Source organism: Triticum aestivum, chromosome 2D (assembly GCF_018294505.1).
Source record: "Triticum aestivum cultivar Chinese Spring chromosome 2D, IWGSC CS RefSeq v2.1, whole genome shotgun sequence".
Lineage (NCBI taxonomy): Eukaryota > Viridiplantae > Streptophyta > Magnoliopsida > Poales > Poaceae > Triticum > Triticum aestivum.
This window is the reverse complement of record NC_057799.1, coordinates 48,026,318-48,043,403: the sequence shown is the minus strand read 5'-3', so window position 1 is coordinate 48,043,403 and position 17,086 is coordinate 48,026,318. Positions and strand designations below refer to the sequence as shown.

General features: G+C 41.3%; 1 protein-coding gene across 1 annotated transcript; it reads left to right on the top strand.

Moving 5' to 3' along the window:
- The first annotated feature begins 6,421 nt into the window (after nucleotides 1–6,421).
- Nucleotides 6,422–16,781, top strand: LOC123051462 (lon protease homolog, mitochondrial). The gene is made up of 20 exons (XM_044474327.1): nucleotides 6,422–6,852; nucleotides 7,364–7,429; nucleotides 7,517–7,714; nucleotides 7,807–7,872; nucleotides 7,953–7,994; nucleotides 8,500–8,622; nucleotides 9,243–9,341; nucleotides 9,911–9,976; nucleotides 10,050–10,136; nucleotides 10,401–10,440; nucleotides 10,556–10,727; nucleotides 10,806–10,930; nucleotides 11,733–11,863; nucleotides 11,959–12,063; nucleotides 12,221–12,334; nucleotides 12,779–12,946; nucleotides 14,244–14,345; nucleotides 14,690–14,917; nucleotides 15,398–15,916; nucleotides 16,312–16,781. Exons 1-20 carry the CDS (start codon nucleotides 6,541–6,543, stop codon nucleotides 16,492–16,494), a joined length of 2,946 nt encoding a protein of 981 aa, XP_044330262.1. The 5' UTR covers nucleotides 6,422–6,540; the 3' UTR covers nucleotides 16,495–16,781.
- The last annotated feature ends 305 nt before the right edge of the window (nucleotides 16,782–17,086 follow it).

The window sequence follows — 17,086 nt, the reverse complement described above, 5'->3', positions numbered from 1 at the left end:
TCTGGATGAAGGAGTTCATATCCGATCTAGGTGTCATACCTAGTGCATCGGGTCCAATGAAAATCTTTTGTGACAATACTAGTGTGATTGCCTTGGCAAAGGAATCCAGATTTCACAAGAGAACCAAGCACATCAAGAGACGCTTCAATTCCATCCGCGATCAAGTCAGGGAGGGAGACATAGAGATTTGCAAGATACATACGGATCTGAATGTTGCAGACCCGTTGACTAAGCCTCTTCCAGGAGCAAAACATGATCAACACCAAGATTCCATGGGTGTTAGAATCATTACTGTGTAATCTAGATTATTGACTCTAGTGCAAGTGGGAGACTGAAGGAAATATGCCCTAGAGGCAATAATAAAGTTGTTATTTATATTTCCTTATATCATGATAAATGCTTATTATTGATGCTAGAATTGTATTAACGGGAAACTTAGTACATGTGTGAATACATAGACAAACATAGTGTCCCTAGTAGGCCTCTACTTGACTAGCTCGTTAATCAAAGATGGTTAAGTTTCCTAGCCATAGACATGAGTTGTCATTTGATGAACGGGATCACATCATTAGAGAATGATGTGATGGACAAGACCCATCCGTTAGCTTACTATAATGATCGTTTAAGTTTTATTGCTATTGCTTTCATCATGACTTATACATGTTCCTCTGACTATGAGATTATGCAACTCCCGAATACTGGAGGAACACCTTGTGTGCTATCAAACGTCACAACGTAACTGGGTGATTATAAAGATGCTCTACAGGTGTTTCCGAAGGTGTTTGTTGGGTTGGCATAGATCAAGATTAGGATTTGTCACTTCGTGTATCGGAGAGGTATCTCTAGGCCCTCTCGGTAATGCTCATCACTATAAGCCTTGCAAGCAATGTGACTAATGAGTTAGTTACGGGATGATGCATTATGGAACGAGTAAAGAGACTTGCCAGTAACGAGATTGAACTAGGTATGAGGATACCGACGATCGAATCTCGGGCAAGTAACATACCGATGACAAAGGGAACAACGTATGTTGTTATGCGGTTTGACCGATAAAGATCTTCGTAGAATATGTAGGAGCCAATATGAGCATCCAGGTTCCGCTATTGGTTATTGACCGGAGATGTGTCTCGGTCATGTCTGCATAGTTCTCGAACCCGTATGGTCCGCACGCTTAACGTTCGATGACGATTTGTATTGTGAGTTATGTGATTTGATGATCAAAGTTTGTTCGGAGTCCCGGATGAGATCACGGACATGACGAGGAGTATAGAAATGGTTAAGACATAAAGATGCATATATTGGAAGGTTGCATTTGGACATCGGAATGGTTCCGAGTGGTTCGGACATTTTTCCGGAGTACCGGGAGGTTACCGAAACCCCCCGGGAGAAGTATTGGGCCTAGTGGGCCTTATTGGAGGAGAGGAGAAAGGGCCACAAGAGAGGGGCGCACCCTCCCCTTGCCCAAACCAAACTGAACTAGGGGAGGGGCTGGCCCCCCTCTTTCCTCCCCCCTCTCTCTCCCTTCCCTTTCCCTCCGATGGAAGAAAGGAAAAGGGGGGCGAATCCTACTTGGACTAGGAGTCCAAGTAGGACTCCCCTAGCGCGCCCAACCTGGCCAGCCTCCTCTCTCCCTCCCTCCTTTATATATGTGGCCAGGGGGCACCCCAATAGCACAACAGACAATCTCTTAGCCGTGTGCGGTGCCCCCCTCCACAGTTACACACCTTGGTCATATCGTTGTAGTGCTTAGGCGAAGCCCTGCGCCGGTAACTTCATCATCACCGTCGCCACGCCATCGTGCTGACGGAACTCTCCCTCGGCCTCAACTGGATCAAGAGGCCGAGGGACGTCATCGAGTTGAACGTGTGCTGAACGCGGAGGTGTCGTACGTTCGGTACTTGGATCGGTTGGATCGCGAAGATGTTCGACTACATCAACCGCGTTACTAAACGCTTCCGCTTTCGGTCTACGAGGGTACGTGGACACACTCTCCCCGCTCGTTGCTATGCATCTCCTAGATAGATTTTGCGTGATCGTAGGTAAAATTTGGAAATACTGCGTTCCCCAACAATTGTTATATGACTTTGCTCTGTAATTGGATAACTACGAAATTGACTTGTTAGCTTGCTTATTTATCTTCATAGATGAAGTGGAATTCGTATGTGGTGTACACTGGGAAGAATCCACGAGTTTATGCATAATGGGAGATATGCAAGGAATAGGTGAACGGTTACAAGAACAACTGTTGTAAAGGATATATGACTAAAAAGAAGCAGAGAATCGTTACATCGACTGTGTCCGCAAAGAGAAAATCAACAACGAAATATGCAAGACCGCGTGGACAAGTGGACGAGTAAAGAATTTGATTATCTTTATCCAGTTCATTGTCATTATGGTGTTGTTGTTATCATGAGGTCTTGTATGTATGTAACATGTTGAAGGCTTCTCTAAGAAGACTATGTGTACTAATGATGTGACGTGAGTTGTTGTACTCTAATGTGTACATCTATTTGTATTGAATTTAAATTACTGTTATGTAAATGTAATGTGTTTGATCGTTTACGTATTGTGTATTGGTTGTTGTGTATTGCCAATTGTCAGGTTTGTGTGTTCGCGGCTGAACAAGTAGTTGTGGCGGGTGTAGTATACAAATCCGCCACAACTAACAATATACTCTAGTGGCGGGCACAAAGGCATGCCCACCATTGTAGACTCTAGCAGTGGAGGGCGCACGCACGCCACCGATGCCATTATAGTAGTGCCTCGAAGTCAGTGGCGCCCCCCCGGGAGTATGGCCCGTCACTGCTAGGCATGCCTGAAGTAGTGAAGATAAAAGTTGAGTAGATTCCATATATAACCATTAACTCTGTCTCGACCAGGTAAGTTGTGGGAACCGTTCTGGGTGGATACAAGTGTTCTACTAGGACATGACTCCATATACTGTAAACACAATACAACTCAGAGTCTAACTATAACCGACCTTGTACACAATATTCGACACAATTCTAACAACACCTAGAGCGAATACCCATTTCTGAGCCCAGGCTCATCTGCACCTGGTTAACAAAAAAATTCACAAAAATACAAAAGAAATAAATTTTTATGTATGGTAGATAATTTGGTGCGCGAGGTGGGCTCCAAGTTTCAGGTCATTTGGACATATGAGTAGCTCTTAGCAAAAAAGACAAATTAGGATCAAAACAGTACATGAATCATGAACTTTTTACATACACGAAATTGTCTTTTTGCCGAGAGCTACTCAGATGTCCAAATGATCTGAAATTTAGAGTGCACCTCCGGCACCAAATTATCTACTCCCTCCATTCCACAATGTAGTGTACCCACACATCCCGAGGTTCAAATTTGACCGTAAATTTAACTACTGAGACCGACTGCGGCGGGAGCAAAAATTATACCACTGAGTTCATATTTTCGATATGAATTCAGTGATATAATTTTTGTCCCCGCCGTAGTCGGTCGCGTTGGTTAAATTTACGGTCAAACTTGGATCTCGGGAAGCGCGAGCGCACTACATTATGGAACAGAGGGAGTATCACGCAAAAAAATATTTTTTTATTTTTTTTCTAGTATTTTTTTTGAATTTTTTATAGCGAGGTGCAGATAAGCCTGGGCACCGAATCGCTCCACTTCACCTAGAGCGCCTTTGTTAAAAAAGTATGCTTCACCATATATCTAGATCTAGATGTGGTCTAATTCAGGCTGCCAATACCTGCATTGCAGGTATGTAGAGTTCTTTGTGTAAACTAGTACTGTAGTTGCAAACCAACCTGTGGGTTGGATGGTTAGAGTAACAGTGGTATCCCCAATCCATCTGGATTCAAGTCTTGGTGCTCGCATTATTCCTGGATTATTTCAGGATTTTTGATGATGTGATTTCAGTGGGAGGAGACGTTCCCGTCGACGACGAGACGTCTACGTTGGCTTCGTAAATCTTAAGATGATATGCCGGCTTAGTCCGTCGAAGGTGCTCATGAGGTAGGATATGCGTGTATGCATTCATATGGGTGAGCGTATACGCGTATTCACCGGCGGGCCTAGAGGGTGTGCCGCACACCCAGCATTTTGCATATATTTTTCACTATATGTCATCCTTTTTTCTGATTTTGTTGGTTTTGAAGTACTAGAACTAATTCACCTGAAGTTGTACACGTACATGCAAACGTAGCAAACCATAGAAGCAGCTTGACTGATTTTTCTACTAGCAGCACTACGTCTGTGTCCAGCCAAAGACTCCTGTACATACATGAGCCGGGTAGAAGCTAGCTAGCGTTTGCTCCAGCGTCGGCACGGAGGTTGGGAGGTAGTTTAGGCGGATGCAGATTGTGGTCTGCATTGACGACATCTGGAAGACGAAACATATGCTGGGCTCGTGGTTTGTGGATGGCAGGTATGGTTTCCTCCTTCGGCACCTTAGTCATGATGGGGTTCCAGATCTGGAGTTCGATGGCGTGTCCGGGGTATTGCCCCGGTCTGATTCGTTCAACGGCAAGGGCTTCACTTTTGGGGAGCCACCTTGGAGATCCGCAAAGCTGTATATCAGCGATGGAGCCGCGTCGAGCTCGGGTGAGGTGGTGATTCGTCATTTTTTCTTCGATGGCTGCTGCGGTGGTGCCTGAGGCAGGTGACGGGCATTGGTGTCAAGCTCAGAGATGTTTTGCTATCTTTTCAGTTTTGTCATGTTGGTCTTTACGTGACTTGTACTTTATTCTTTATGATATGAATGAGACACGTATTATCATGCAAAAAAAATTACATCGATCAACTCGACAAAAACTCTAGCGGCGACTCGTGTAGATTGCAAACAGAAAGAATGAAAAAAATAGGACTCTTCGATCTACCACGTTATTTTTTGAGACAACTTCGATCTACCACGTGATATTTTAAACTTTTTTTTTGCAAATGATCAAATCAATTATAAAGAACCACCGGAAGTATAAAATACCTCAAACATAATAAAAATTACATCGAGGTCCGTGGACCACCGAACGATCATTACCACCGCCAGAACAAGCCCACCAGAGCCGGCCTGACATTGTTAATGACAGCCGGGAAGTCTTTGTACACGTGCCTCTAAGGACCAGCGCCCCAGAGCCACAGTCGTCGCCGTTGAATTCTTGAATAGATCTGAAGAACCTGACACCAAATAACGCTGTTGCGTGCCCACGACGAGAAGTGCTAACCTCGCCGCCCCGAGAAGCTGGCAGGAATCTAGCTAGGCCGGAGCTTCGTCTAATCCGTCCCAACGGACGAACTTGAGGAGGATCAGAGCCGGAAGACTGTCTCGAAGAAGAAGCGCCGCCATCCATCCAAACTCCGCCCTGCGAGGACTAAAACCTTACCTATCTACTAGCCGGATTCGAGACACCAAAAATCCCCTCCCTGCCACCAGCCGTCGGAGCGGCAGGCGGAGGAGAGGTGAATCCACGGACTCGCCGGTGAAGATCGAGGGGAGGAAGGCTTTCCGTAACCGCCTTGCGAGAGGGGAAAAAGAGCTAGGTATAACAAGATTTGATATTTTCAACGTTAACCCACAAATTTTCTTCCGCATCCGTCCACGGACACGAATGCGGGAGCCAATCATCCAAACCTAACCACCTGTTTCGACTGCTCGTCTCATTTTGGACATCGCCGCTCCCTGTGCTTCCCTCCCCTCGGCCGCTCGCCTTGTCACCCGGTCCCTTCCCCTCCTTTCGCCACCGGCCGTCCGCCCCGAAACGCTTGCCATTGACCAGTCGGATGCACGGATCACCCGCATCAGCCGCCCGCTGGTCCATGGAAATAGGACATTGCAACCCATTTAAGCCCACATTCTTGTTTGTTTAAAGACATAAAAACTATTTATCCTTTGAACAAAACAATCGCCACAGTTTTGTTTTAATCGTAGGACTCTTACTTCTTATTTTTGTTGTATTTGCATAACTCAAGACAAAGAGCATTGGTAGTATTATGTCCATTTTGTTGAAAACATGAGGTCAAAATAAAGAAGGTTGCAGCTGAAGGGTAAACCGAAGTTATTCTTGTGTATCTTTCATGTAAATAATTTGTATTATAATTTTGCAAATTTGAAATTATTTTCGGAAACATAATATTGTGAGACTTGATTGAGTTATTTGTGTTATTCTTTTGCCATATATGATATGACACTTATATTAGGCAGATTTCTTTTCAAAGTGTTTCACCCACCATGTTTTTTCTAGGTCCGCCAATGCGTGTATTTATGAGCGTTTGCGTCTGTACTGTGTTAAAAAAATTAATACTGTAGTTGGCAGTGATTATCACAATTCCAACTGTATTAGCAGAAATAAAAAGAAAAAAAATAATCAGACGGCTACGAAATATTTAATCTTTTAGAGCAAAAAATAATCATAAAAAGGGTTTTGGAAGGGTTTCGCAGTTTGGCTCATTCCTTCCTTCCTTTCTTTCTTCTTCCCCAAACCAGAACGGCAGAGCACGCCGCCCGCACATTCGCGGCTGCTCGTCCAAACCCTAGAGTCGCATCGCCCACCGTCCGAATCCCTCATGCTGCGCGCGGCGGCGGCTGCCGCCGCTGCCTTCCCGGCGCGGTTCGCCGCTGTGCCGGCCGTGGCGGCGGCGGAGGAGATGCGGTCGCCGCTGCTCAGGGTCTTCGGGTCGCTGAGGGGCGGCCGGAGCTCGGTGATGGGGAGGAGGGCGCGCTTCTGCTCCAGCTCCTCCGGGAGCGACTCCGAGGCCGCGGCGGCGGCCGCAGCGGAGGCGAAGGCCGAGGATGCGGTTGCCGCAGAGGGTGAGGCGGAAGGCAAGGCGTCCTCCGCCATCGTCTCCACCAACCCCCGTCCTGAGGACTTCCTCTCGGTGCGCTCTCTCTCATTTCGGATAATAATCTTTTTGTTTAGTTGCCTGTATCAGCCATTCGGTGGAATTGTGCTTCTAACTAGTAGTAGATTGTGTATTTTGGTCTGAGCTCAGAATGATTTGTAAATGAATCCTTGATTCGTCGTGGAAGGCGGCTTACAGCGAGAGGAAAAGAAATGGAAAACAGGGGTAGTTATTATTAGGAGTAAATATTCATGAGACAAAGAGGGTGATGATAGGAAAAGAAATTGCGGACTGACCCACATCTAGTGGGAAATAGGAACAGATAAACTGGCTTAAATTCAGTGGCAGAGGAAGTAATGTATTTATTCTGGGGCCGATGTGATTGATTCATCTAATACTCTGGGTTGCACAGTGAAGGGACCAAAATGTATTTGATATGAAACTTGAAAAAGTCATAGAGAAGATTTTTTACAGTGAACAGTTGATGGGTGACTATATTTTCATGGTGCATTCTAATAAGCGTACCTTTTTTCTTACTTTACTCTAGGTCATTGCACTGCCTCTTCCACACCGACCACTCTTTCCAGGATTTTATATGCCGATCTATGTAAAGGTATGTTGTCGAGGAATTTGGTCTACTCTGTAATTTCCTTGCCTCGTACTGACATGGTAATTTTCCTCTCTTTTCAAAATACTTTAGGACCAAAAGCTGTTGCAAGCCTTAATTGAAAATCGCAAAAGATCAGCCCCATATGCAGGTGCCTTTCTCGTGAAGGATGAAGAGGGTACTGACCCTAGTATTGTAGCCAGTCCAGATTCATCAGACAATAAAACCATTGATAGTCTCAAAGGGAAGGAGTTGTTGAAGCGTCTTCATGAAGTTGGCACTCTGGCTCAGGTAATTGATGATTAGAAAGACTGGGATTGTCCTGTGCTAACAGAGTCTTACGTTAATATGTTTCCTGTAACCAGCCTTTGTTGTTTCTGTAGATAACTAGCATACAAGGGGATCAGGTTGTGCTTCTTGGTCACCGACGTTTGCGGATAACTGAGATGGTGAGATATGTTAGATTCACTGCTATTCAGTTTTGATGAGTTAGAGAACTTCCTTTACATCAAGATACCCAAAATTGCAGGTTGAGGAGGACCCACTTACAGTTAAAGTTGACCATCTGAAGGTAACTCTACAATGATATCACCAGCTCCCATGTTTTTGTTTTTGTATTTTCCATTATGAACATCTAATTCCTCCCTCCTGCCCCAAAGTGCAAAAGTACTGCTCAAATCCGTCACACAAAAAAAAGTGAACAAGCACACTAAAATTTTGTTTCTTGAAGCTATAAGGAGAAGTCATTTATGATTCTAATTTCTGCTCTAGCTGTGAATTTTAGCTGCATCCATGCAATACTATGTATATCACATACCAGTGTTCAGATCACCCTCCTTTTGCGATCTTATTTTGTGTGTGCTACTGTACCATTGTGTTTTTTTAGTGATGTAATTTTTTCTCACTTGTTTCTCATCGTGTACTTTTAGATGGCACAAGATTAATTGAGTCTGTAGTAAAATACTTTTTTCTTAGTTAACCCTGATTTCACTATGAAGTAAATGTGAGATTGCTTCGTTGCTATAAACAGTCAGAAGATACCTCGCATTTTAGACCATTTAACTTGTTCTTTGCAGGAAAATACCTACAACAAGGATGACGATGTTATAAAAGCAACCTCATTTGAAGTTATATCAACTTTAAGGGAGGTTCTCAAGACAAGTTCCCTTTGGAAGGATCATGTTCAGACCTACATACAGGTCTGAATTATTTCCTTAATTTCTTCCTTTGTTTGTGGTTGGTATGACACCAAATTTTGGCTTGCCAATATTTGGGCAAATCCAAAATATTGGCTATAAGTTGGTTGCTTACCAGACTGCATTGCCCACCTCTAGAAAAGTTGCCAATTGTTGGCAAGTTTGGCAATTTATTGGCTAGCTAATTTTAGGCTTCAAACCAAGCATGCCCTGTAATCATTTATTTGAATATTGTTTGAAAACCATAGAACTTGTCAAACTTGTGACACAACTGGTGTTTAGATTATTGAATGTTGTGTTAATATCTAACATAGGCAGGTAAGCATGTTACTGAACCTTATTAAGTTCTTTCATCCTATTTAGTTGCTGAAAGTGGATAACAGGCAGGGTTATCTATAGGAGCCAAATGAATAAGGGCTAGGATAGGCATCTCCTTTGCTCCCAGCTACCTGTACCTGCCATTAATGCCAGACTGTAATTACAATATATTAGAGCTATGACCAGTGGCCATGTAACAGTTGACATAGAAATCCCTGATGATAAATTTAACATGTATTTTTTCTTGGGTGCCATTGGATTACATAGTGGCATTCTGAATGTTTTTCTTCTTTCACTTGATTCAGCATGTAGGTGATTTCAACTACCCACGGCTAGCAGACTTCGGTGCTGCTATTTCTGGTGCCAACAAGTTGCTTTGCCAGGAAGTGCTTGAGGAATTAGATGTAAGAAGCTTACTTCATCCATATTACGTTTCTTTTACTTCTTTAAATCCAACGCCCTAAGCAATATGGATGTTACTTGAAACCTACCAAATTCTTACCCATACAGTTCTTTGTGAACTTTTACATTCGTTGAATGTCTAGATGCCATGGAAACTGTGAATTACCATGGGCACTGGACTTATTTGTGCTTCCCTTTGACTTTGTACTCTAAATATTTTATTGTGAGATATAATCATTTCATCTAAGCAATTGAACAGCATTCTCATGGATCAGCAGAAAGATTATTGTGTTTTGCTTTTTGTCCACTAAGCATACTTGTTGGCCTTCTTAAAACCAAATTGATAGCACAAGAATACTTGGCGAAACAATAATACTGGTCCTTGGACAAGCAAAAATTCTTTCCAAATACACAAAAATAAATAATTGTGAAAAAAAAGATCTACAGGATACTCTCTTTGTGTCATCAATACATCACTCATCTATGTGTTCTTGAATGAACAATATGTTGTTCGGACCACATCATAGCTTTCTTGTTCTGCTTCAATTCAAATGTGGCATTTCTTGAACAGGTAGATAAGCGTCTAAAGTTAACTCTTGAGTTAGTAAAGAAGGACATGGAGATCAGTAAGTTACAGGTAATTCATTATCTTAGTCTCCCTTGTTAGTTTTATTCTTAGCTTGAGCTTTCTTGTTATCTTTTTTTTACAGCAAGCAATTGCAAAGGCAATTGAAGAAAAAATTAGCGGTGATCAGCGACGTTATTTATTGAACGAACAACTTAAAGCAATCAAGAAGGTACTGATCATTCGTTGTTTCTCTTATCAATTTAATTATGCTCCTTCCAGTCTGACTTTCAAATAATTACTGTTGTATAAGCTAGCTCTTTTTAATGATCCATGACACCATTGATTCTCATTAAGCGTCGAATTGAACAATGCCACTATCTGGTGTCTGCTTCTTGAACCATTTGTGCACGCCAAATGTGAAATCACCATAACTTTTAGGTTGATCTGATTTTGTTGGTCCTTCATTATCACTCACCGTATCTCATGTTTGCAGGAGCTAGGTTTGGAGACTGATGACAAGACAGCATTGTCTGGTCTGTTCTTGAACCTTCATACTTCTTGTTGGCAACTAATGTGTTGTTTTTATCACTTTTAGAGCTTTCGCTTTTGTTGGCTTTTCATAATTGACTAATTATTCATGGGGTGCAGAAAAGTTTAGGGAAAGGATTGAAGCAAAGAAAGACAAGTGTCCTCCTCATGTTTTGCAAGTCATTGAAGAAGAGCTCACCAAGCTACAGCTGCTAGAAGCCAGTTCTAGTGAGTTCAATGTAACTCGCAATTATTTGGACTGGTTGACGGTATTACCTTGGGGAAATTATAGGTTTGTATTTATCCGCCTTTCTTTTGAAACATAGGTCAGTTATCTGAGCCTTATGTAGTGTTTGCCCTTTTGTTGCAGCAATGAGAATTTTGATGTTCATCATGCCCAACAAATCCTTGATGAAGACCATTATGGTCTGAGTGATGTTAAAGAGAGAATACTGGAGTTCATAGCAGTTGGGAAGCTAAGAGGGACTTCGCAAGGTTTACGTCCTAACATTTCCCTTTCTGTTTTGTGTTTCAAATATCATTTCTTTTGTTCACCGGTATGGTGTGGACCTACTCCCTCCGTTTCAGTTTACAAGTCCTGCGCGTATACCTAGGTTGCCAATTTTATCACCCTAATATAAACTATATAACACAAAAATTAAACCGTTTGAAAATAGAACATCTGAAGTTTATATTGGTATATTTTTTGTAATATAGGACTTGTATTAGGTTGGTCAAACTGATGACCCAGGGATACGCGCACGCCCTGTAAACTGAGAGAGAGGGAGTAGTTGTAAGTGCTCTATTGGCATCCTTAGTTATATACTGCATTCATGAAAAATGACATATAAAGGATCTGGTTCCTTTATTTCATCATAGCTCGTCATTTGGTAGAAGCTGGATTTTGGAAGCTGCATGCAGAGACTTCTGATAGACATACTGTAGCTGGATTACCGCTTATTTCTCGCTAAATTTGGTACTCCATCTGATCTGTCGCAATGAGTGCCATCTTTGACAAAGATGGTCTTCAGAACGTAACATTGACCACTCACCTTTTGTTATATATTAACAAACCAGTGAAACAATCATATCATTTAAATACTTGTTTTTCTAAATCTACACATTGTTTTCATACGCCATTTTTAATATTCAAAGATATATCTGTAGCCACCATAGCTTAAAGCTTTACTCTAAACAACACTAAAACACTTCTCTGTGAGTGGGAGTGGGTGGAGTACCTTCACATCTCACATGTAGCTATTCAACCAATGACTTTGTTCGTCTATCATTTATACAGGGAAGATCATATGTCTTTCTGGGCCACCAGGAGTCGGTAAAACTAGTATTGGTCGCTCTATTGCACGTGCATTGAATCGACAGTTTTACAGATTTTCTGTTGGAGGTTTGGCCGATGTTGCAGAAATCAAGGTGCGCAACAAATATCCATGTCACGTCTCTTGTTAAGTGTTGTATTCTTTAAAACTAGTTGAGCTGTTGTTCCAATAACATTTAAATAATCTTAGGGGCATCGGCGGACCTATGTTGGTGCAATGCCAGGGAAGATGGTGCAGTGTCTCAAATCAGTTGGGACAGCAAATCCTCTGGTATTGATAGATGAGATCGACAAGGTATTGTAACAATTTTTTTTATTCGTTTGAGTCAACGATTACTTGCATTTGTTTAGACATGGACTACATATTCAACACCAATTTATTTTGTTAGCCACTATGAATTTTTTGACTCAAATGCATTACTTCGAAATTTAACTGGCTTGTTTGCTGGCAGCTTGGGAGAGGGCATTCTGGTGATCCAGCGAGTGCACTGCTGGAACTTCTGGACCCTGAGCAGAATATTAATTTTTTGGACCACTACCTTGATGTTCCTATTGACCTATCCAAGGTTAGTCTGTTGCTTTCTCAAGGGCATTTGCCTGTTTTACCTATATATGCATTCGGGTAAGTTTACGGTTCAAAGTAATGTTTTCTAATGTCTCCTCAACAACTGTAGCAAACATCATCAGTTTACATCTCTTGGCATGCTGTTATGATTGGGTGTGCACCACGCTTGTTATTGCGCTATCACATGCAGTGTTTATGCTATTATTCATGAGGTGTGATAGAGCATTATTACCCTTGACTCCTTGAGAGTTTTGATTAAGTTAATGCGATATTGCTTTTTTGCTCGATTCCCTTCTCCGATCTTGCTAATTGCTGCTGTTTTGCTTGTGCTTCGTGACTTCTCTGCCATGCAATTTTCTGTTTATGATGTTCTTGTTCCATATAATAAGTTTTTGAACTTAATTATTGCAAAACATTCCCTGACATTTTGTTGTATGAAAATCAGGTTCTGTTTGTTTGCACAGCAAATGTCATCGATACAATACCTAATCCGTTGCTGGATAGAATGGAGATCATTTCAATAGCTGGTTATATAACTGATGAGAAGATGCATATTGCTCGGGACTATCTGGAGAAGAATACTAGAGAGGCTTGTGGCATTAAACCTGAACAGGTATCTGCAGATTTGGAAGTAGACTAGCCATTCAATCTGCTTTATTTTGTAGTATTGTTTATAACTTTAAAAGTTTAATTTCCTACAAAATGGAAGTCCACACCATGACATACAGAAAAACTAGTGGTCATGCTTTGCTTTGTATGATATAGATAGCTTAAATCTCACCAAGTTACCAAATCTCACCAAGCTATGCTTTGTTATGTATGACTTCTGAATTCTTACAACTTTCTATGCATTATTGCGCCACATAAGTTCTTATTTGTGATGCTGGAAAATGTGACGAGTTCTAGTAACTTAACAAATCCTAGTTCACCACAAGGCTTCCAGTGGACTTATCTTTAGATTGTTTTGGGATTACAGACTTAGGTGGTATATTCAACTATATTGCACTCTATGTGGTCAGCATATGGAAAATATCTACTGTATCTAGTAAGATAGTAACCCGTTGCCACTTCCAAAAATGATCTGCCAAATGGAATTCTCTTGAACCCACAATTCCAAACAGAGCCTTTACCCTGTGAAATTCTACTTTCACCCCGGGGGTGGGGTGGGGTGGGGGGAGACATGTAACTTGTGGATAAGTTTTACCTATGGTTGTGACTTGTTTTGCGAATTTTGTAAGCCTAATTGCAATGTAATGCTACCTCCATTCCGCAATGTAGTGCATATTACGTTTTTCAAAAGTCATACACGTTTATCTTTGACCAAGTTTATGGAATAAACTATTGACATCTAAAATACCAAATATATAAATACAAAAGTATACTTCATGATGAATCTAATGAACCTAATTTTGTATTGTGGATTTTGATATTTGTTCTATAAACGTGGTCAAACATAGATATATTCGACTTTTAGAAAACAAAATATGAACTACATTTTGGAAGGCAGGGAGTAGTTCGACATGTCCATCTGTGATTTCCTTTCAAGGTTGACACTCCTGTTATGCAGTTTCCTGTCATTAATATTATTATACATGAGTATGTCTTGAGAAACCTTTAGACCACCTATATAAGAGTATCTTTGGAAGTGCTTCCAGAGTGAACTAAAGAACAAAATGGAAATAACAATCAGATTAAGCTTGAAATTTCCACTTAGCTGTATCACTCGACTTATACAGTAATAGAGCTCGAGGCTTCCAGTGATATTTCTTTGTGAGTACTCCCTCCGTAAAGAAATATAAGGGCGTTTAGGTCACTAAAATAGTGATCTAAACGCTCTTATAATAGTTTACAGAGGGAGTACATTCTATTGTTAATTTCAGCTTTAATGGTCCATCTAAAAACATGTACAGGTTGAAGTTACAGATGCTGCCCTCCTTGCCCTTATTGAAAATTACTGCCGAGAAGCAGGAGTGCGGAACCTTCAAAAGCAGATTGAGAAAATTTACCGGAAGGTATGCAACACGGCTACAGAGTGCCAACCTAATTATCTTTGAGCTGTTAGTTTGTTGAAGCAAGGATGGGTTGTCTATACTCAATACCATGTAAAGAAAAGGAGGGCGACAAACCTGTTGTAATTCTGTGCACTTGAAATTAGTGTTTGTAGCAATACAGAATAGGAACATCATGACATATGCATTGTTTTTGGTGTCTGCTTAATCTTGATTAAAGTTACTTGTTCCCGCATTCCTGGCAGTGTACTGGCAATCAGACTATCTAGTAGTTCTTCAATAGTGAATAATTGAGTATAACTTTATCCTCGTACATACTTTACATACCATGTGACCCATCTTTGCAGATAGCTCTGCAGCTTGTCCGCCAAGGGGTATCAAATGAGCCCGCCCTAGAAGCTGTAATTGTCACACCAAGCGTAGAGCCTACTGATGGTGGTAGTGCAACAATCGTGAAAGATGAGAAGTTGAATGATCCTGCCGTCAAAGATCCCGAGGAAGCTAAAGAACCATCTCTGAAAGAAACTCTTGTAACTGAGCCAGCTCTGTCAACCGACACATTGAGCACACCAGAGGTAGTATGACCATCATCGATCCATTGTGTTTCTTATAGATACAATGTGAATAGCTTGATCCTGAATATGGTGCTCTACTGTGCAAACCCAATCATATACATGGTATTTTATGTGCTGCTGATTAACTCACCTGATGATAATTGGCCTAGGATAGATCTGAGACAAGCAATGCAGCAGAGTAAACTAGTATGTTTCATACGATATCTTGACTCTTGATGAAATGAACATATTAATGTTTCGTCATTTTTTTAAATAAATACTGGATACAACTGTTGCTCCCCATGCCCTGGCTACCGTGTTGCATGCAAATGTGTTAGCTAATTAACAGATGTTTAAATTTCTAACTGACTTAACAATGTATATAGATAGTCTATGCTGATGGGAGTTTTTTTTCGAGTGAGAATATTGCTGAGGAGAGTTGGTAATGATTGTAAGTTATAGCTGAAATCGTAATGAATTTACTAAGTGCTGATTCTGTAGGGCAACAAGGACACAGACGGAGTAAAGGAGGAGGCAGCAGACAAGGCAGTTAAGAAGGTACTAATTGATTCATCAAACCTTGACGATTTTGTCGGGAAACCCGTATTCCATGCCGAGCGTATATATGAGCAAACTCCTGTTGGAGTGGTCATGGGTTTAGCTTGGACTTCTATGGGTGGTTCTACTTTATACATCGAAACAACAAAAGTGGAGGAAGGAGAAGGAAAAGGTGCACTTGTGATGACGGGGCAGCTTGGAGATGTCATGAAAGAGAGTGCTCAGATTGCTCACACAGTTAGTAGAGCTATACTGCGAGATAAAGAGCCAGATAATAAATTCTTTGCAGACTCAAAGTTGCACTTGCATGTTCCTGCAGGGGCCACCCCTAAGGATGGCCCTAGTGCTGGATGTACCATGATTACATCAATGCTGTCCTTAGCTATGGGAAAACCTGCCAGGAAGGACTTAGCAATGACTGGTGAAGTAACATTGACTGGAAGAATCCTCCCAATCGGCGGGGTATGTTTCCTCTACTCCTTACTCATACTCGGTTTGTTGAATCCCTCTGTTGTTTACACACATGCAGTCTGGTCATCTAGAACAAGGGAACTTGCTTATTCACCAAAACATCAATTGATTTCATTGCTGTGATGTTTACATCTTGAGGCATTTCATCTTTAATTGTTCATGTTGACATTTACAGTTAGTGCTTGATCTGCAAAGAACAATACATGTCGTATCTGATGAATTGTATACCATGCATTCTTGTAGTCCTCTGCATGCATTTTACATACTCTAGTCTCTAGAAAAGCTAGATCATACTGTCATGGCCACTAATTGATCTTTTGTGCATGCTTTCATGTGCGCAAACACTTTCATCCTGACGTATTTATTATATCTAATCCTGAAAACAGGTAAAAGAGAAGGCGATTGCTGCCCGGCGAAGCTCGATAAAGACGATCATATTTCCAGCAGCAAACAAAAGGGATTTCGATGAGCTTGCTGATAACGTAAAGGAGGGTCTCGAGGTTCACTTTGTTGACACATACAGTGAAATATACAAGTTAGCTTTCCAGAATGAGACAGAAACAAGCTAGCAAGCAAGCAATTCAAACAGAGTATTCAGATTGCGCAAGGTCTTTGGGGCAAGACTGAATACTGAACGAAGTTTGCAGCTAGGCCATTCTTTTCAAGATCAGGAGTAACTTTTTGTTGTAATGATTTTTTTTCCTAGTGCCCCATGTGACTGTTTAAGGAAATTTTGACGAGAGTGTCCCTAGATAGCTGAGGAGCCATGTCAAATAAGAAAAATTAGAGGTTTGTTGCAAACCCAAGAATGTACAAGTTTTGCTTTTTCTTTAATGATTTTACGATTGTTTTATTATGGACTTTGTTGGTATCTTCAGTGACTGTTTATTTCTTTCTTGATTCCCCAATACACGGACACCGTAGGTAGAATAGAATGCAGCAGACCTTGAGATGTTCGCTTGGCCGTCTTTTTTTAGCAGAGCACAGATGGACGCAAAGTTTCTGCACCCGAGCTCAAATGAGCTTGGGTGAACAGTAAAATCAAAACAAAATCGATTTTTTTTTCAAAAAACTCCAAATTTTTTGGGAGAAACATTGACAAAAGTTTTAAGTGCTTGCAAAAATTCGTCATGAAATCACATTCCTAGAAGGTGTGGCAAA

Excerpts from the sequence above, each read along its gene's own strand:
- LOC123051462 (XM_044474327.1), top strand. The coding sequence starts at position 6,541 with ATGCTGCGCGCGGCGGCGGCTGCCGCCGCTGCCTTCCCGGCGCGGTTC. Across the intron at positions 10,137-10,400 it reads AACTTAAAGCAATCAAGAAG|GAGCTAGGTTTGGAGACTGA; the intron begins GTACTGATCATT and ends TCATGTTTGCAG. Across the intron at positions 14,346-14,689 it reads TTGAGAAAATTTACCGGAAG|ATAGCTCTGCAGCTTGTCCG; the intron begins GTATGCAACACG and ends CCATCTTTGCAG.